This window comes from Cololabis saira, chromosome 11 (assembly GCF_033807715.1).
Source record: "Cololabis saira isolate AMF1-May2022 chromosome 11, fColSai1.1, whole genome shotgun sequence".
In the NCBI taxonomy this organism is placed as follows: Eukaryota; Metazoa; Chordata; class Actinopteri; order Beloniformes; family Belonidae; genus Cololabis; species Cololabis saira.
In genome coordinates this window covers 33,175,795-33,196,907 of record NC_084597.1, presented here as the reverse complement: position 1 = coordinate 33,196,907, position 21,113 = coordinate 33,175,795, and the positions used below count along the sequence as shown (strand labels likewise).

Below are 21,113 nucleotides of genomic sequence, written 5' to 3'. Positions count from 1 at the left end.
CTCCTGGAGACTTCAGTTCACCCACTCATCAAGCCAAATTAGTCAAATGGTGGAAGTCTGTAATTAGCTCTGCTTAATTGTGAGGCAAGCTAATGGCTGGTAATCACAGCCCTGTTTGCAAGTTCTTTAATCTTTTGTGTCTGTTCCTTTCTCAGAACAACAACACTTTTCTCTTTGCTTCTAAATCTTCTTATCTATCCCATTATCTTGTCAAACCTTCTACCTGTGGGTGTACTGCTTTTTTGCTTGTGTCATACTGAGCTGAAATAGCGGAGGTGGTACCTTCATCAACAGCAAACAAGATATTGTTTATGTAAACTAAAAAAAAACACAAAAAAACAAACCTTTAGCTAAATTGGCTATTACTCCAGAAGTGTTATGCATCCTGATACACACAGGTAGTAGTAGTAGTAGTACTAGGAACAAGGGTATCATAACATAGGCATTGTCAGCCTTATATCAGTAACAATAGTCTGGGTGACTGTTCAGTCAGTGGCAGCATGACTCCAGGCAAACCAGCGGCCTACTGACAGCTGTTTCCTAATGATCTCCCCACAGAGATTCCCTGTTTGATGGAGTGAAAACTACTGCAGAGATGGCTCACTCTCCCTAAACAGCAGCCATGTCGTATTGTTTAATTGGCGGAAGCTGATCACAGCTTGGTTAGATTTTGGTTTTAAAAAAGGACTTTGTGGGGACCAAAGTCACAGTTCAGTCAAGATTTTGTAAAACGTATACTGAAATGCTGCATTAGGCTGATTTTTTTTCCTATTTAAGGTGATTATATATTGAAATGAAAAACACTTTCACCTTTGTATATAACAATTTCTAAATATTTTTTCCTATCATTATAAATACATTAAGTATGTTTATATATTTTTTATTTAGTTGTTTATATTGTATATTATATTATATATTATATATATATTATATATTATATATATATATATATATATATATATATATATATATATTATATTATATTGTATTGTATATTGTATACAGTTTATTTTTTTATATATTGTTTACATATGTGGTCCTGGCAACCAATTTTGTTAATGTTACAAAGACGTCCAATACAATCTCTTCTGATGACACAATAAGCTACTTTATTTGCAATGAAAATGACCTGAACTACTGTTTACTATAACGCCATACTTCATAAGTTTGTTTCAACTTTGTTGCCGTTTGACAGTTGTCATTTGATGAAAAGCCGTTAATTGTCAGATGGTATCAGAGGTGCTCATTTTCATGGAAGTTCAAGTAAAGACTCAAGCATTTTAAGATTGTAAAGAATACTTTGGTTAACATGCAGTTGATCATAGTCACTACATTGACATTACATTGTCAAAGAAATTCAAAGCATGTACAGTACTATCATCAGTGGTGCTATTTTCATTAATATCGTTCTTATAAGCTAATGACATTATAACATTACACTCCATAATAGATAAGCACCCAGCCTGTAGCTTAAGTTAAACCTTTAGAAAATGGACGCAAGAGCAAAGGAATAATTTAATGAGCCAAATGTTTCTATTGTTGTTTAAAAACAGCACTCAATGTAGAACAAACAAGCGTGTCCTGTAAATGAAAATTTGAAATAATCTTTAACATTTTCTAAATACCTGACTCGGCAAAATTTGAAATAATTCTAGCATAGAGATGTTATCGGACACCAGTCTAAGTTGCTAATGCTAATTATATAAACTGTTAACAACTAATCTCTTTTGAGGTTTTTGAATAAATTTAGATGTGGTCAACCCATCATCTTTGAATTCTGCAACTGCACACAGTTGGCACTTTTGTTATTTGCTTTGTGTATGTTTTTGCTGCAGCCAAAGAGAACCGTAGCCAAATGTCGGACAACAATTGTAGCTATTCTCATCGATGGGGCACAGATGCAGATTGTCATGTCTGATGAAAAGGAAGGAAACTACAAAATTTGGACTGGATATCCATCTATCCATTGACTTTCACTTATCCAATGTCAGGTTGCGGGGGCAGCAGCCTAACCAAAACGGCCCAAGGCCTCTCTTTCTCCCCGGCCAGCTTCTCAAGCTTCTCTGGGGGAATACCAGGGCGTTCCCAGCCCAGCCGAGATATATAATCTCCCCAGCGTGTCCTCGGTCTTCCACAGGGCCTCCTCCCATTTGGCGATGCCTGAAACACCCCCTGAGGGAAGCGTCCTGGGGCATCCTCACCAGGTGCCCGAACCACCTCAACTGGCCATCCTATTAGAAATCTTATTCTTTCGGTCACTACCCACAGTTGGTGACCTGAGGATAGGAACATTGCTCAACCAGGAAACATAAGACATTTTGGCTCAACTTCCTCTCCACCACAACAGGACAATAAGTCTGCATTACTGTACACGCTGCACCAATCCACCTGTCAACTTTCCAAGCCATTCTTCTCTCACTCGTGAATAAGACCTAAGATACTTAAACTCCTCCACTTGAGGCAGCACCTTGTTCCCTACCTGGGGAGGGCATTGTTTTTAATGGAAAAATTAAATAAAGATGTCTTTCAACTCTCCTATCAAGAGTCTGAGTCGAGTCTCTAGTCCTTGGCAACTCAAGCCCAACTAGTCATCACCACGGAATGACATGTGTGGAAAACCCAACAATACTCCACTAAACCTCACTGCTGCCGTGCTCAGATGTCCAATGCCCTCCTCCAACATTCAATTTCCATGTAAGATAGTCAAAAAAGGTAAAAAAAAATAATATATACATTATGCAAATATATGCATGTTTTAATATGGACCTTTTATATTTAAGTTAAATTGTGTCATTCACTGTGTCTGTGTTGATCTTAAGTAAGAAAAAAAAAGTGAAGAAAAAAAAAGACTCATGTGTTACACAATACCACATTTTTTAAATCTTTGTTTCACACAGGTTTATGATGCTGCAATGTTCTCTGGAATGTCTAATGTCTCCATTGTATTCAGAGCTGCTCTGGGTTGGATTAATAGAGTGAATGCAAGTGGGTAAAGTCAAGAAAGTGAAGAGTAAGTCTGGAGAGGATGCAAGGAGAAGAAGGGGAGGGAAACACAGAGGCCCTCGGTACCCGTGGAAATGGCAGTTAAGGTCGATGTTTGTTTGGGCACAAGTTGGAGCAGAACAGCGGCTTCAGGAGAGCAGCAAAGTGCTGCAGGACCCGGGGGAATACCCTCCACTAAGCAAAGGAGAAACAGGCTCGCACACACATACTGTAGGAAACACTCTTAGTGAAAGAATAAACAGATCAGTGCACACACCAGAACAGTGTACCAAAAATAAACATGTTCACAGATATGGAAAAAAGAAAGGATGAAGATAGCAACAAAAACAAATACGCACATCTGCCATCTCAAATCTAGGAAGTCACAAAATGTGAAATACAAAGTATGACAATTTAATTCATTAAAAAAATGTATGGAAAAAAAAAATAATAATAATCTTTGATTCACTCATAATGGAAATTGTCATTCCAGCACTGCTTAAATGATAAACTCTCACCTTGACACCATCCGCTAATTTCCTCAAATCCTGGCTTGCAAACACACTTCCCAATGGGCACCAGCCATTCTCCCTCTGTGCTGCAGTGCATCCGAGGAGGTTCGTATAAAGGCAGGGAGTGATTGACGCAGTGGCCCACTACCTCCACCAGCTGTGATGCCTCTGAGCCTGGGATGGTGTCGGGAAACTCAGCCAGGCTCTTCACCAATAATGGGCAGCGTTTGTAGAAAACTCTCACTGAGACTAAAGCGATGCAGGCCCCCAAATCCTGAAATGCCAAGTAGAAACCCTTTCGGATCAAAGGACCTAAATCACGGACTTCAGTATTGAGCTTCATGACGCGGTCTCCTAGGTCCAGCTCAGTGAAGCTCTCGTCAGCTGCTATGGTGTCAATTTTGATGTATCTGTTCTCTTTCATTGCCCTCTCTTCCTCCTCCGTCATGCCAACACCATCTCTCATCTCTCCATCTTCCATTTCGTCCTCATCACCATCTGTTTCATAGTAGTACATGTTAAAGGTCTCTTTGCAGGTCCCAACCCCCCCGGGCAGGCTGTTGCAGTCTCTCAAGGTGAATTTGAGCTCGATGTACACCCGCTGAGCACCCTCAGTCAGGATCCAGTTGGTGTGGAGCCAGTTGTTCTGGTTCTGCTCCATCACGCGGCACACTTGGTAGGTGTGGATGGGGGCATAATCCTCATCTACTTCACCGATCTCCTCCCACTTGGGCAGAAAAAACACAAAAGAACACGCTATTAGATAAAATGCTTTTTCAAGAAGCCATGAATGTAAAAGACATCTGAAATATGCCAAGGGACCCCAAGCAATCTCTTACATGTATTTATGGTCAAGATCAGCCCTAAACTATACATTTGGACTATAGTAAGCCTTTTATATTTTTTTCTGAAGATAAGCAGTTTTGTTCTGTATAGAGAAAAACTATTTATTTTGTGACAAATTCAAAGTACAGTATGAAGCAGTGTATCTATTGTATCCATTTTTAAAACTGTTTGTGTGAAGGAGTTTCAGTACTTCAGTAAACAAACTTATTCAGTTTGTTTTACACCAACAATGAATAACAGTCCAAAACCATTGTTTTTTTAACCATTTTTGTTGTTTTGTTGTGTTTTCTTGGCGGCGTATTTTTAATTAACCCAATCCCTGAACTTTTAGACAACAAAGAAACAACAACAAATAATAACGAGTATCAGTGAAGCAAAACATCTAAGGAAGTTCAGACACCATTGGGTCAGGTGAGGTCTGTTGCATTACAACCAACAGATTAATGCAAAGAATACAAAAAAAGTAAAAGTAACAGTAAAAAGAACATGAAAAACTGAAACACTGATTTTATGGCAGTTTCATCTTACTTGCATGCCAGAATCCTGTATCCTTAGATTCAGTTACAATTGTTTAGCTTTTACTGTGAATGATTTAGTGAGGTTTACAGTGTAGAAGACTGCTGTTACACATTCTAGGGTAAGATTTTTATTTTATTTTATTTTTTTTAATCAATTTCAGATTTACTTACATTTTTAATGGCACTATACATCACTGTGTGTACGTCTTGGTGAATGGGTTAAAAAGGAATTCACATTGATGTTCTTACATGATGACATGCCTATTGTAATATAGCTTATACAAGAGTAATTAAGACAAGTGACTCTTTAAAAGGTTTATTAATGGTCAAGGAATAAAACATTTTTAAAAGTTTGTATGCACATATGCCAAGATAGAGTAATCCTTATTCATTTTACCTCATATCAACTTACAGCAGCAGGCAAAAGAATGAGACGCTGATTACAAAAAGGTAGGCTATATATTAATTCATCATGAAGTTACTGCAAAAAAGTCGATTTGGAGTTATGGTAATCTGTATCACTATACCTCCAACAGTGAGTGTGGGAATAATTTCCTGCCTCTGTCTGCATATTTGCAAAACATTCTTTCAGTGTTCGAGGATGTGTGTGCACACGCACATTTGCATCCATGCCTGTGCGTCTGAGACAGCAGCATTAATTCTCTCTGCAAGTCTCTTGGGACGTGGCTATTATCTGCATCACTAGAACTCTCCCATGGCTAATTCAGGCGCTTCATCATGTCACCGTAATATGGCCAGAGGGACCAGACTATGATCTGGTGTTATAGCTTAATAGCCCATATTAATCAATCCTTGCTGGAGCCGTTGTATACAGCCCTCTGTCTTAGTCTTTTCTCTTTTTTCTCTCCGTCTGTTTTTTCAATCCTCATTGCTCAATGAGTATTTTTTGTTTTTGTTTAAACTGTAATAACTGTTCAGTTACTGAACTGTTTCTAAATGAATGTGGACATTCTTTTCCCTTATTATATATTTATGTGCCTTTAAATGCACAGGCCTTCATGATGACATCCGTATTGTATACATGTGTTTACCGTCGAGTGCTTCTAACTTTGTACAAAAAAGTTACGACATTTGTATCATCCAGTGAACAATGAACTGATTTTTAGACTTCCTGGTAAGACTTGCATTTAGTACATTGCATTAAAATGAGTCCTCACAAGATTCAAAATGAAATCTGTATACTAATGTGTGACAGGGCACCCATTTCTTTCAGACTTCAGCCCAGTCAGTCCCAGTAGAGACATTAAGCCTCTTACTAGTTAGATCACATAGATCCACCAGCCTGTTCTTAGTTGTACATGGCTCAACGCACACACACACACACACACACACACACACATACACACACAAGATATTATTGATAGACCAGCTGGGAATTAAACAGATGACCTTCTTTCATTTTTGCTGCAAACCAGATGGATTCAGTGTTCCTGTCTGGAACTGTGGTTGCCATTATTTCTACTCGCAGCCTTCTCATTATGCAGCTCAGCTGTTTTAAAAGTGTTTAATTACAAATGTAAACAGGATATTACACTAGAATCAGCCCAATTCTCTCAATTAAAAACACATATATAATTTTGCTCATTTGTAAATACTAACTAAAATGAGCGGCAAACATGAGCCAAACCAACAATGCCTCTCCTGTAAAAGTCCCTTAAAACGTCTAATCAAGGCATACCCAAAGTAAATTGAAAGCTGTTCTTGAACCGTTTGAAGTACGTGGATGGTTTTGGTCTCTTTTGAAAGGTAACACTGTCAGAATCACTGTAACTGCTACTAGCATTGAGTAATCCAAGTTTGAACACACTGAAATAGAAGGTTTTTATTTCAGTCGGAAATTTGTTTTGTAATCAGATGTCTGCAGAGGAGTGAATCTGTGACTTATTAGCTGGAAAACACAATGAGACCACAGCATGAAGCCTTATCTAGTGCAATTTCAAATTAGATAGCAATACCACAAAAAATTAGTATTTTACACGTTTTTGTAAGATTATGTCTAAACCTTTCCAAAAATGGCCATTTGGAGATGCCAAAAAGACACTTGGATAACCATGGGCATAACTCTTGAACCTTTCAACATACAGTCATAATTTTGGCCTCTAATGAAATGACACTTAGAGGTATCCAATCATATATCCAGACTATCAATATTGCTGAAATATATATATATATATATATATATATATATATATATATATATATATATATCTAATATATATACATATATATATATACATATAAAGAGTCAAAACACGGATGCACGTTTGATCCGAGCAGTGATTCCACTACTCTGAATTGAATTTCCCGGCTGTGGGTTTTATCCCCACCCCCTCGAGCCGCATATTGTTGTTTTCAGAATTTCATTGGCACTTCATTCAAAAATACATCTTCTTATGAACTTTGCTGCTGTGGTGATGCATCGGCAGCCGCCATATTGTTTACCTGGTGCTGCAATCTATTGACACGTGCAATTCAGAGGAGAGATAAGAAGAGAGGAAAATGCCTCAATCTGTTGAAGACCAATGCTCCTTTTGCACTAGTCTTTACTCGGCCCGACTCGGCTCGTCACGCCTCCACCCGTTTTGTCCCCGTTTGTTTTTCCACAGCCAGGGGAGAAGTGGGCAGGTTGGGGTGAAGCTGCTGTGACGTACTCGATTGCGGAACCGCTTTGTTCATGTCGGCGCTGATCAGAAATCAGCTGGAGCCGCGAGCGGCTGAGAGTAAAACAGCCTGTCTACATCCCTTTTTTAATTCTCTCGTCAGCCACCAGGTTTATGAACATCTGCACCTCAGAGTTGGATCATGAAACAGACATTTTGCGCTTTATAATAAAATCGCCGCGAGCCGCGGGTCGCTCTCGCTCTGACTCCCGCTTCCTGATTCAAACGTCTGACGGCCCCGCCCCCCGACCAATCAGTGGCGCGGAGGGTGGTGACCTCAGAAATAGTCCCGGCTCAGCCCGGATAGAACCTCGCCAGAATGGTTACAGAAATAGTATCGGCTTGGAGCGGCTCTACCCGTCTCAGCCCCTAGTGCAAAAGCGCAAGACGGGGCCGTGGCGGGTAGAACCGAGGAGAAGCGGGACTAGTGCAAAAGGGCCACAAGTGTGGTGACAATAGGGGCTTCACACTATTGTGCATATTATCAGCAGAGATAAAATGGAGGATGATGTCTCACTCAATTTTTCTTTTTGACAACAACTGTTGACAATAAAATGTGTTTTTATTATTGTCTTTTGTTGAAAATTTCGACTAATCCTTACATCCCTGTCTTACATATTGCTTTGTAATGTTGGAACATCAGACGTCTACCATTCACTCTCATATTAGAGCAAAGAACCATTGATGTCAGCATATCAGGGGTATATTTTGGTCTCAATCATTTAATTTCAGTCCCATGACTACTCAGAGAGGGTCATTCTTTTTTGTAACACGCCAGGAGAGTTTATATAAAAACATTACAGCAGCCAGAGGCTTGACCTTATGACTTCCTCATTCGTAATCGCTTAGCGAAGCAAACAGCAGTTTGTATAAACCCAGCGTCGGGTAAACGCGACTATCATTTTTTACTTTTGCCATCGTGTAAAACAGTATATCCTGCTAGATAATTCAGCTGGGTTCGGCTGGAGGAGCTGAGAGCAAAGCTAACTTTGATTGACATACAGTGGGGGTGTTCCTGACGGCTTTAAAGCAACGTGTCTGTGTCCCGTACAAAAAAACACAACAAGCTTCAAAAACTGGTCTTCAGAAACCAATAGATCACGTGACCTAATGCTTGGCCAATTTTTTTATATAGTCTATAGGTAGGATACAGTGCATCTTTCAAAAGCTGACTGAAGACTGAATGCTTCTCACACCTACATCTACTTCAGAACTGACTGGTTTTCTCTCAGTTTAAAGTTATTTATTAAGCATTGGGGTTTTTTTTAAAGCAAAATAATAAATATATATATGATTGTCTTATTATACCCGTTCAACTTAAATTCCAAGGAAAACACATTTTGACTCCTCTTACCTACATGTAGCCATGAAAGCATTTCGGGATCTACTGGGTTCCAGAAAATGGAAAACAATACCCTGGTGTTTCAGAAAAAACACAATTGCCCTAAAATTGGCTTAACTTGTGGTTTACTGTAAACAAGTAAAAAGCAAACAGTTTATTTCCAGTGTTAGTAAATGGTCCAAATACACAATCTTCACTCCCTTTTTTCCAGCCTTAACTGCTACATCATATCTGCATCTTCTCCCATCTACTGCCTGCCCTTTTCCTCTTTGCTCCCGACACAGACCTATCCCTACAGGCATGCCAGCAGCTCCTCAGCGTGCGCTTCTAGATTTATTTTTTATTTTTTGACAATAAATGTGTGGGTGTCTGTGCGACACATCCATCAGCAGACCCCCTGTGGCTGTACTGAGTGCTCTCCCAGCTCTAATTCTATAAAGCTGTCTCCAACTTATTATTACCACCCATTACCGTTGACCATCGTGACACTGTAATAGAACTGTTCCTTTTGCTCCTCACCCTGACAACACTCCCACTTCCCTAGTTCTGCCTCCATGTCATTCATTCTTCATATTCTGTCTTTTAATTTCCAATATGTCTATCATAATTTCCCCTTTGTGTTATCAGTCTTCCTTTTATTATCAAAACCTAAATCTAACCTAGAAACTTCTCCTCATCCCACTCCATTTTCACTTTCATCCAACTTGTCTTCCGCTTTGTCTTTGGTGTCTTCTGTTCTCCTTTTAATCTCTATTTCTCTTCTTATAATTGCTGTTATTCTCTTCCATTCTCCTAATCGTGTCTGTTTTTGTATTATCCTACATCATCCTTTGCCTTTCATGGTACTTTAAATCATCAAGGCAGGGGGAAAAAATAGACAGAAGTGGCAGATCGTAGAAGGAAATCCCTACCCAAACACACCTTGAAGTGTTTAAACACCTACTCTTTTCTTATTAGAAACAGTCGGTTTAGGATGACGACGCAAACCCGTCATGAGCCCTCATGCAGAACCCTAGATGACCTTATAGCTGGTCAATTCTGCACACCGAACCAATGGAGGCACGAAATGTAAGAGAGCTAAGAAGCTGTTCAGCCAGGCGGAACACTGATTACATCAGTACTGCTTGAATTTTAGTTTAATCTCCTTTTTTTTTCCTTTTCCTTAAAGGACCGTGTGTAAAACAGCTTTGCGAGATCTGATCGACTCACAATGTCAGGCAGGTAATTGCAGTTGTTTAATGTGAATAACAGGCAAGAATGTGTCTGACCAATGTTGTCGAAATCTCAGTTACATTTTGTGCAGCATATTTATATGTTCATGCTTTTCACCTGAACATTTTTTTAAATCTGCTCTTCAAATTTTTCAGTGGTGGTTAAAGTAAATGTTAAGTGAAAAATAACAAATCTGCAAGGTTTTATTATCTTCTTCTTTATAGTTTTAACTAGAGCAAGGCCAAATGACATGTTTCATTATTCCTCCTTTGTCACTACAAGGTTCCTTGAGGGTACAGGACTTTTGCAGACCCAGTAACCTTTTTTCTTCTTGAATGTTTAAATCTAGATGGAGAGAGAGATTTAGGTTTCATCAAAGTGATGGGTATTAATGGGCTGAAATCCAGCTGTTTTACTTATCCTCATTGAGGCATCTTTTAGTTCGTTTATGTTCGCTTATGAAGTTTGAAGCTACAGAACATAAAATAATCCACTAACCACATATACTCAGCAGTCCATTCCATCTCCAAGTGCACTCTTCTCCAATGCAAAGGGAACCGGAAGTGGTGGAAGTTTAGGAACCATTAGACAAAAGGACTGACAGCAAAATATTCAGAACCAGAAAAAAACAGGTTTTATTATCTTTTCTTTCTTTCAATTTCAATCTTTTTACTTAATGTATCTCACTTTTAGCAGTGATCTTTTTTCCTCCATGTCAAAATTGGACTTTTATTCTTATGGTCACAGGAAGTCTGGTTTCTCCATGTTGACTTGCACACTTCTAATCATCACAATCTGTCATTCTCTGACAGACTGCTTCTCTCCACCTTCCCATGTTCTCTACTTTCATCTCACATCACATTCATCTTCACATGGCCAGATTACCCAGCTACAAGATATCAAATAGATCTACTTCTGTCCCATCCAAGCTGTGATCCATTATGCCTTCAGATGAGTCTTTGTATTTTTTTCCCTTAAATTAGATCTGCATTTAAAGAAAACTTGTAAGTTCAAATAATTGATTGTCCATTTGCATTCTCTAATTTCTAGCCACTATCATACAGTACAATGCTGAGTGTTTCACTCTTGTACTTCATAACATTTGTCTGATAATTAGGCAGCACTTTGTTCACTGAAATGCCTCCAAAGTCATTAACATTCTACGCTAACCATAAAATCCCTCAAGAATTATTTTATCCTTTTTTTTTTTTCATTTAAAAGGCACGTAACTCTTCAAAGCAAATTTGAAGCTTCAGAAAAGCAAACTCAAAGGTACCTACAGGATGTAGTGGGATATGAAGAGGAGCTCATGACAAGGATAAGAAGAAACTGAGGAAGATGAGTCAACTTGGGATAGGAACACATTAGATGGAAAAAAAAGGAAGGGGGAAAAAAAGAGAATGGGCGATGGAGCAAAGACAAACAAGGGATCAAAGGAACCATCTTGAACACTCAAACTGAAACTGATAAAGTCAACCTGTGCCTCCTACAGGACTTATTCACCCAAGACTAGGGCTGGGCGATATATCGAGATTTTAATATATATCAATATATTTTCAAACGCGATATGGTACGAGACAATATCGTTTATATCGATTTAATTTTTTTTTTTTTTTTTTTTTTTTAATGATTTTGATATAGCTTATTTTGTGACAAATTGACTTGAATGTTTTATTTGAGATTTGCACAAATGTTTTGTTATTTGCACAACTGTCAACCTCAGTGGAAAAGTCTGCCTGTTACTGTCTACATTGTATTAATTGCACAGTGTATTTTAATTTAATTGTTATGCAGGAAAGGGATATTTGTTTTATTTTATTCAAGAAGCATTTTTATTCTATATATGCAGGCAGTTTATTTTTATTTCATTTGTTTTATACATTTTGATATTGTGCAGACCTCTGTTAACAAAGGTACCTGTGTGACATTTGGCACGAGGCTTTATTAAAATTAAAACTGTATTAAAACTGACTGTTTTTTTAAGGGTTTGCCTCAGAAAAAAATGAAGCTAACAGAGATGCTATGCTATAATGCTTTGGGGGAAACCCCAATTATGGCACAGAAAAAATATCGAGATATATATCGAGTATCGCCATTCAGCTAGAAAATATCGAGATATGACTTTTGGTCCATATCGCCCAGCCCTACCCAAGACTATAAACATCTGGGTGACTGCATGTTACAGATGGGCTGCTACAGTAGAAGCACTGAACTGATGATCAATTAAAACGGCAAATACACTCATGTGTACTATTAAATAATCACAAATTAAATCTGTCAGACACATTTATCCTGTGTTTTAGACAACAAGTTAAATATTAAGAGGGAAAAAAATAATCACCTTAAACAGCAGCTGAATAGAAACAGCTAATGGGGATATCATGATGAGATCTTCAGCATGGCTAATCATATCCTATTTCTTCTTTATCTTCCTTTACTGTAGTTGTTTACAGAGCTGGATACAAGCATGCAACATAACCATACCTTTATTAATATGGCATACACCTGATTTTGTCAGCATAATCTGTCCCATCTACACACGGTCCAGCCAGCCACAGAGGGGGTCATGATTTAAATACCCGGAGATGGAAAACACTGGTCAGCACTACTGCATCAAGCTACACATCTGCAGGTGGGAGTTGGGCCTATGTGAGGGATCTTTCCCATGTGGGTCAAATGGATACTTAAAAAAGAAAAACAATCTAATACAGCACAACTAACTCTACTGACATCAGGGGATTTGATTTTTCTGATGAGACATTGCACATTTACTCAAAACATCTTCTTATAAACATAAAAAGAAAATCTAAAATACCTCCAAAAGCACTATTTTGTTTTCATTAAACTACAGTACATCATACATTGAAATTACATTTTCACAACTGTAGTAAGTCAGTGCCTAATTAGCTTTCCCTTTAGGAATACTTGGAACTAGATATTCAACTCATGGATCAAGAATGATAAATTCCATGGTGACTTCCCATATCTTATTCATGAATTCAATTTACCTCGATAATGAACTGAGAGTTTCTGGAAATGAAATAACCTTTAACCTTGAGAAAGCAAGGCAAGCACCTGACTGCAAAATGCAAAATAAGGGGACAGGGTGTCCTCTGACACATTCTCTAAATGGGAAACTAAACTACTGGAATGTGAAGGCAGCTTTCTGGCTTAGTCAAACTAACGTTTATATCAAATGATCAGATCTTATATTAATAATACCTAAGATTTCACATAATTTGATCACTTCTGATGGTGAAATGACGATCTTCTGGAATTGGAAGTCGTTTTAATTTCATGCTGAATAGCTCACTAAAAAAATCAGAGCCTTATGTCATCAAAACAAAAAAAGGTCAAGAAACAATATAAGGATCAATGAGTACTTCACCATTAATAAAAAGGATTAAGTCAAGTACAGACTTTATGAATTTAGTGTAACTGGATTGTTGTACTGCGACACAGAGGGACATGACTTTCTTGTGACTGGGAGCTTATTGAGTTATTGTCAGTTCAGACTACGTGACTGATTGGCAGCAGGGTAAACACAATAAAAGATTCTTTCACGAACCTCAAATTACACATCCGTCATCCTTCATCAGTTTCAGCCGTCATAAACGTGACGCAATCAAGCCTCTTGTTGCCAATAATATTACACTGATACACAGATAAGATTAATTCATGGTAAATTAATCTCTTACGCTCATCTGGATGTTGAAGGGAACTGGATGTTTCTTTCCACGTGTCTCATAATTTTGTTTCTTAAATTTGTAATGATATTACATGGATTTAAACATGAAAGAGGCCTGATTGCCAAATGTTCATCTACTTTAGTAAGTCCTCTATTGCAACACGTTGTAAAACCTTCTGAATCATGTACTTGAAGTATAAACATACAAGGATTGATGACCGTTGATTGAAATCATATGCATCAACCTGGGTCAACTTAGGTTGCCTGTGATGTGCAAATTAGTTTTGCAAAGTGTGAACAAAGCTTTTGATGTTAATACAACAGCTGTAGGTTTACGTATTGTCAAATCTAACTCATTAAAAATTATTTTTATACATATTGGCAAGTTATACTCACGCCATTCTTCGGGTAAGCCACCCATCCTAGGTCTCCCATCACAGAACGGGAATCCAGAAGGTTTACTGTTGAAAATTAAAAATAAGTTGCAAAGAATCAATAAGACCAGGAGAGAACATGTACAATTTACAATCCAACTCATTTGACTAATTGCTTTTCGGTATGTGAATGACGGAGCTGTTTTATCCATTTCCACTTCAGTTGTACAGACATGAGGATATTTCAAAGAAAATTTGACAAAGTCTTGTTTCCAAAAGTAAGTAGAGAAACGAGGCAAAAGAACTGACATATTCCTTCTCGTGCTTTTTAGCGGAGCTGAATATTACTGCATCTAAAGGTTGAATTATGGTTCTGCGTCAAATCGGCGCCGTGCCTACGCCATCACCGTGACGCCGTCGTGAACCCTTCGGACTTCTCCGTCACTCCATTTCGCCGCGGTGCAGTACCCTCCGCGACCGCTAGGTCGTGATCTTTTCCTGAATGGTTCATCCGACTTTTCCGGTCACAGTGAATGAAAGAGATAAGGACAACTATTGTGCAAAAAACCAAAACCAAAAAAAAAATAAAATAAAATAAAGAAATCACACATACATGAAGAAAAGAGCGCTGAAAGTTCACGACTGCTTCAAACCAGAAACCGGAAATGCGTTGCTACCAAGCGAAACAATCACAGCCCTCTCGGTCTGCGTTTGGTCTGCGTTGCCTCGACGCGTAGTTACAATTTTTGGGAGGTGCGCGTCAGCGACGGCGTCGTTTTGACGCAGAACCATAACTCAGCCTTTAGTGACCAAAGACTCACTGTGTGAGCAAAACCTTAAACTAGTACTCAAACAATTCAGTGTCCGCATCACAACTAGAAACTCAAACAAGTCAATTAAAAACCACTTCCTGTTAAGCTTCTCTGCTGAAAGTGATTAAGTACAATTACTTTAACCACTCCATTCTTTAAAATCTCTTTCCATTTCCTCTTGTGTAGTCCTGGTAACAGTTGAGCCTCTTAACCTCTCTATCGGTGTAGTCCGAGTGCTTTATCTACAATAAAGTCACCAAGGCTCTTGGCAAGGAAAAATCACTTTGGCAACTGTGACCTAATAGTGTTTTTGGATACACTTGGAGGTAATATGCATATATAAACCAACTACAACGTTCTCTTTTCTGTCTGGATGGTTCACTGAAAGTACAGAAACATCTGATATTCAACAAGACATTTAATCAAGAAGTCAGTTGTTCTTGTGAAATATGCAGGTGTACAGACGTAAATGATTCTGACAAAGGCCAAAGCATCATTTTGAGATAACTGGGTCATAGCAAATGCTCAGCAACCTTTCAACAGGCCCCTCATAAATCACATGAAATGATGTCATGGCAACTTCAAAATGTGTCTTAGTGTGCGCCAATAGTGCCACAAACTTGACTCAAGTTCTTTTAGGGCGGAGTTCAGTTTGCTTTATCAGCTCAATGATAACGGTTGTACTACAAGTGCACAGTGCGTCCTCAATTAATAAAGAAGATAAGTCTGAGTAAATGATCCACTGAAATGCCTTAGGACCTGTAAGCGTTGGAGTAAGAGCAGCTTAAGAGCAAGACATTTGAGCATGTGTTGCCACTGAAACAGCAAAAAGTGTCAGTGTCTTAAATCTAGTTCTTTCGTAGTTTTAAACCAGGTTTCATTATGTAAATCCTCAGACACAGTCACTGTAACAGCTCATGAAGAATGAGGATGATAATTGAGACCGGATGCAGAAACTGTTTTGCCAATTGACCTTTAAAAACATGGAGACCACATCAGATCACCTTTCTGATCACTCTCACCTTTGATGTAATAAAATATCACAGTACACCGGCGATAAGCTATGATAAACAAGTACATAAAAACAGCCACTTCTCATTTGAGTCACTTCCAGATGTAAACAATGGATGGTCACAATTAAACCAAATGCACTGAGAAGGTCTACAGATGTATGCAGAGTAGGGCTGGGCGATATATCGAGATTTTAATATATATCGATATATTTTCAAACACGATATGGTACGAGACAATATCGTTTATATCGATTTAAAAAAAAAAAAAAAACTGTCAACGTCAGTGGAAAAGTCTGCCTGTTACTGTCTACATTGTATTAATTGCACAGTGTATTTTAATTTAATTGTAATGCAGGAAAGGGATATTTGTTTTATTTTATTCAAGAAGCATTTTTATTCTATATATGCAGGCAGTTTATTTTTATTTCATTTGTTTTATACATTTTGATATTGTGCAGACCTCTGTTAATAAAGGTACCTGTGTGACATTTGGCACGAGCCTTTGTATTAAAACTGACTGTTTTTTTAAGGGTTTGCCTCAGAAAAAAATGAAGCTAACAGAGATGCTATGCTATAATGCTTTGGGGGAAACCCCAATTATGGCACAGAAAAAATATCGATATATATCGAGTATCGCCATTCAGCTAGAAAATATCGAGATATGACTTTTGGTCCATATCGCCCAGCCCTAATGCAGAGCAAAACATAATGCAATACTCAGTTTTGTAACAAAAGACACACTCGCTCTGCAAGTCCTCCACACACACACACCTCGTCCCACTGCTCTGCAGAGAATAATAAGAGATGTCCTTAGGAGGTGATTAGACAACTAATTAGGCCATAAAGAAGAGATATGCGACATTGAACTAGATCATAAAGAATACCTTACCCCCTTCCCTCTCTCGCTTTCCAAGGATCAAACCACGGAACAAGCTGAAACTCAGCAATGACAAGGATCTACAGGATGGATTATGAAAAGTCATTGCCACTGAAGGAATGGAGCACCTTAAAATCTTGAGTGAATTACTTCACCAATTCCTGTGTCAGAGATGCTGAAGAGTAGGGAGATTTCCAGCTTTGGAAACGCTGGTAAAATTCTCCTTCCACTTACGGTATAATGAGTGTACTGCGAGGCACAAGACTCCTGGTGCATTTGCGTTCGACTTTTGGACACTTTTGACACCTGTAGTGGCTAATGGCCATTAGCTCCAGCTTTATTCCAGTGATCTTTAATACAATCTTCCCACTGGAACCAATGTTTAACATTTACTACATGCAATTTCATCACGATAGTCGCTCCCCCCATTTGTTCTTACCCTCTATGCACCTCCTGATATTTGAATGTGGCATTTACATGCTAGCTCTGATCGCTCTGGGATTAATGGCCTGCATATTCTCCCACACACAAAGATAAGCGTCACACATGCACTTCTCTCCAGCCCACTGCTATAACTATCCCTGTTTTATCAATAACATAACCGAGAAAAAGTAAAATGACAGGTTTTTAAATCCCTAACATGACAGATCACAAACCCTATATTATCCTCATACAAGGAATACAATTAATCAAATGCAATAATTGTTCGCACCAGATGTGAGGCGGCTGGCTCTGCATTCAGACATCCTCTGAAATTGATCAGTTTAATAAGAATGGATTAGCTTCAGGACAGGAAATTAATCAACGTGGCAAAATATGTACAGTTTCCCTCACAAATCATTCATCACTGCAGGAAAATGGTTTCCACTGTGGAAAGACCAATAATTCAATCCAAAAAAAAAATCATCAGGATTTTCTCTGCGCTGGTTTGATTTAAGTCTGATTGAAATAACAGCAAAGCTTCAAAATAAAAAAAAACTTGCACGAGGCAAGTATGCCATGTCATTTTAGGACACTATGTGATGCAGAGACTTTTCACTCTGACTAAAACAGAATGCAAGATTGAAAAGTTACCAAGACTTAAATATGTATTATTGTATATGTGTTGACCACTCATCCCAAGCAAATACTGTTTATTTTTTGTTAAAATTAAGGATTAAAACGAAAGAATAGTTTTAATTATGGGCTTTGCTTTTCCTTCAAATAAATGCGTGCAATTGTATGATTATACACTGCAATGCAAATATGTGCCAAATTAATCTGAAATTCAGCCTCTGGCCAGTGACTCTAGAGGGGTGGGTTGTTGAATACTTTTGTTAAGTAGAAATTGATTGGTTTTCAGGTCAAATCTGTGTGAGCCAGCTAAAATAGAGAGAGAAAAAAAACAAAAAACAGAGATGGGGCTTAATAAAGGGAGACAAAGAAAACAAGTGTGACTAATTTCTAGATGTGGGAGATGAAACATTGATGTGCTTTTGTGGGTGTCTGTCTCTTTTCACTGCGGCTTGGTGGCTAGCCTAAACAAAAGTGATGTTTTACCAACACAGCAATCAACGCAGGCACCAGCACTGGCCCTGATGGCCAACCTAAATAACCTTGAGTGATAAAAGTGGACCGTTCTTACAACTGAGACCATTTTCAGTCATTTAGAGAGCTGTGAAGCAATTGTGATTGATCCCATTAAGTATGAACTGAATACCTTAACCCCTCATGTCGTCATTTAATCCAGAAGACACAGAAAAACAAAGACATAACCTTCTCATAGTAGCCAGATTTTATGTGCTGCGGGGGGACGCCCTGCACACCCACCCCAGGACACTTGAACCTACCATGGCCACACGTTGGGAGCAACTTTTGTGAGTTAACTCTGACAAAATAAATCTGTCACGGGAATAATAAGCAGTTTGATGGATGTTTCTTTTTTTCCCCGGATATGCCGTCTAACAATACCATTCATCTGGAGTTACTACAATGTTCCCACTGCAGACAATGGCGTGGGAACAATATTTGATACACCGGTTTATCTCTTATTTTCCTTCCGTTAAATTATAACAGAGACTATTTTTAACACTTTACAACTGTCTACATCCCACATTTAGTAGGAGACATTTGGATGAGCACTGGTTCAGATAGGCCTAATATTTAAAAAAAATGCAGCAAATGTGAGAAGTTCTAATGTTAGTATTCAAAGAGATAAGTGGCAAAAAAAAACCCACTGTGAGTTATCTGAATTAACTGTGTAAGGATGGGTCTACTGTTGTATGCAGAGGCCAAAAGGAAACACATTTCACTAACACAACAAACTAAACCAAATGCGTTTAGATTTAAACTGAAACGATTCATTGTGTTTCGGTAAGACATAAACCAACGATACTCAAATTAATTCAAATTACAATGAGACATTTAGAATAAATCTAATCCAAGCCAGATCAAGACGGTGTTATTTCCTGCCATCTTTTGGGAAAACAATATTTCAGGTTGTTAAGGTCACTGTGATGTGACCACGGATACTTTTCCGTGGGATTTGGCAGCGCAGCGTGCGTCCATTGCTTATCTGGCAGAGGCATGTTCTCTATTCAAAGGTCTTTTTATGTCAGCTTTCAGGGTGTCGGACTACGGCTCGGGATCTACAGCTGTCATAAATTTACCTGCTCAGAATTATTATCCAGACAAGCTTTTTGACTGTCGCCTGGGGCACAGAGTGCATAAGGGATTCGTTTGTTTTGGTGTGCTTGGGACTTTTCGGTGCCAATTAGAGCAACAATCGCGTACTACCCATGATGAAGTGTCAATGAGCCAGTGCGCGCCTGTGCGCAGATTTACCTTCATTGGCGGGGATGCCCCACGCTCCAAGCCACAGCACACTCCAAGCCCACGTCCACGCCACCGACCGAGTGGCACAACTCCACGGACGAGGTTGCATGGCGTATCCACAAGAAAATAAAAAAAAACAGAACCGGTACCAGCGGCGGATTGGTCCTCAGCAACAGCACTCTGGGTCAACACCAGACCGTGGACCGCAGTGGAAGCATCCGTGGTGCGTGCGCTCGCTCGGAGAGGTGAGGGCGCATGTTCTGCTGCGGCCACGGGAACGTACTGAGGAGCGCAGCTCCGCTCCGGCGCGGAGCAGGAGGAGGCGGGCAGCGCGCCGGGAGGGGGGCGGGACGAGGCGGGACTATTGGCCAATCACAGCCCCCGCACAGGTGAACCCCTGTGGCTGCTGGACTGAAGCAGCGTCTCCAAATGATAATCGATTACTTGTCTCTTCTTCAGGGGCGTCAAGCTCTGCGTTGGCGTAACGCGGAACCATAAATCAGTCTTTAGTCAATGCGTCGCATCTAGCGCTTCTGTGTGCTTCACATCCAAGTCTCTTCGCGTCCCGCGGCATTGCTGCATGAGTGGCAGGCTGTGTGATTAAGTGGAAGCAAATAACGAGGCTGCTGCTGCTGGTTTAAATTCTAATGTCAGTCCACACAATCCTGACGTGCCAACTCAGGCTTGACTTTAAAAGAAAAAAACAAACCCCAAGGCACCCCGAGGGAGGCAATCCCATACCCTCCTGTCAAGAAGGCAGACTTTCTTTAGAATCAAGACCAAATGACCTGGCTACTGTCTTCGTTCAGGTTATATTGATGTAACAGTCTTTTGTAAAAGAGAACAAATAATCTCCTTAGCCTATGTTTATTAAAAGTGTTAAATGTAATATGTATCTACTTTGTGTAAGGCTTTTTCCTTTAAATGGATGTATTCTTTTGCTTTGGACGTTGATAGATAGAGTTTTAGTGAAGTCTTTGTCACACATTGGTCAATAAACCACACAAGATAGCACCAGCAGGTAAAATGATACATGTATTAAGAATGTATTCTACATACAAACTTTATTTTCAGCCTGCATTTGTGATGGGATGTGATTTGATGCAGGAACCCTTCTGTTAAGTACCGATGTGAACCACCATGCCACTTTCCTGCCTACTGTCCTCTTTATCAACTGATGATAGACGCCCTTTGGGAATTATTAAAAACACAAAAATTATATCTTGTTTTGAAACACAATGAGGCTGGTGTTTGTTGTAGTTTATTCTGATACACTTATATGAAAGTTACAAGAAAGATGTTTTGTCTTTTCTGTTGAAATATATCCAAACAGAGTGCCTGGTTTGAGCTCTGCACTCCAGCTTTACACATTTTCAGAAGGAGACCACGTGAAACAAACTGACAGGGTTGTTTTATGTCAGAGTTTTTGAACGTGTAGCCAC

At 39.1% G+C, this 21,113-nt stretch overlaps 1 protein-coding gene across 1 annotated transcript in view; it reads right to left on the bottom strand.

The window, feature by feature from the left end:
• Window positions 1-19,932, bottom strand: part of LOC133455377 (ephrin type-A receptor 5) — a 77,968-nt gene extending 58,036 nt beyond the window's left edge. Inside the window, exons 1-3 of the mRNA XM_061734376.1 lie at window positions 19,681-19,932; window positions 14,178-14,242; window positions 3,501-4,221 (exon numbers count right to left, since the gene is read on the bottom strand). Of these exons, the coding sequence (XP_061590360.1) occupies window positions 3,501-4,221; window positions 14,178-14,242; window positions 19,681-19,780 (886 nt within the window). The 5' untranslated portion in view covers window positions 19,781-19,932. The remainder of the gene's footprint in view (window positions 1-3,500; window positions 4,222-14,177; window positions 14,243-19,680) is intronic.
• Window positions 19,933-21,113: the final 1,181 nt, after the last annotated feature.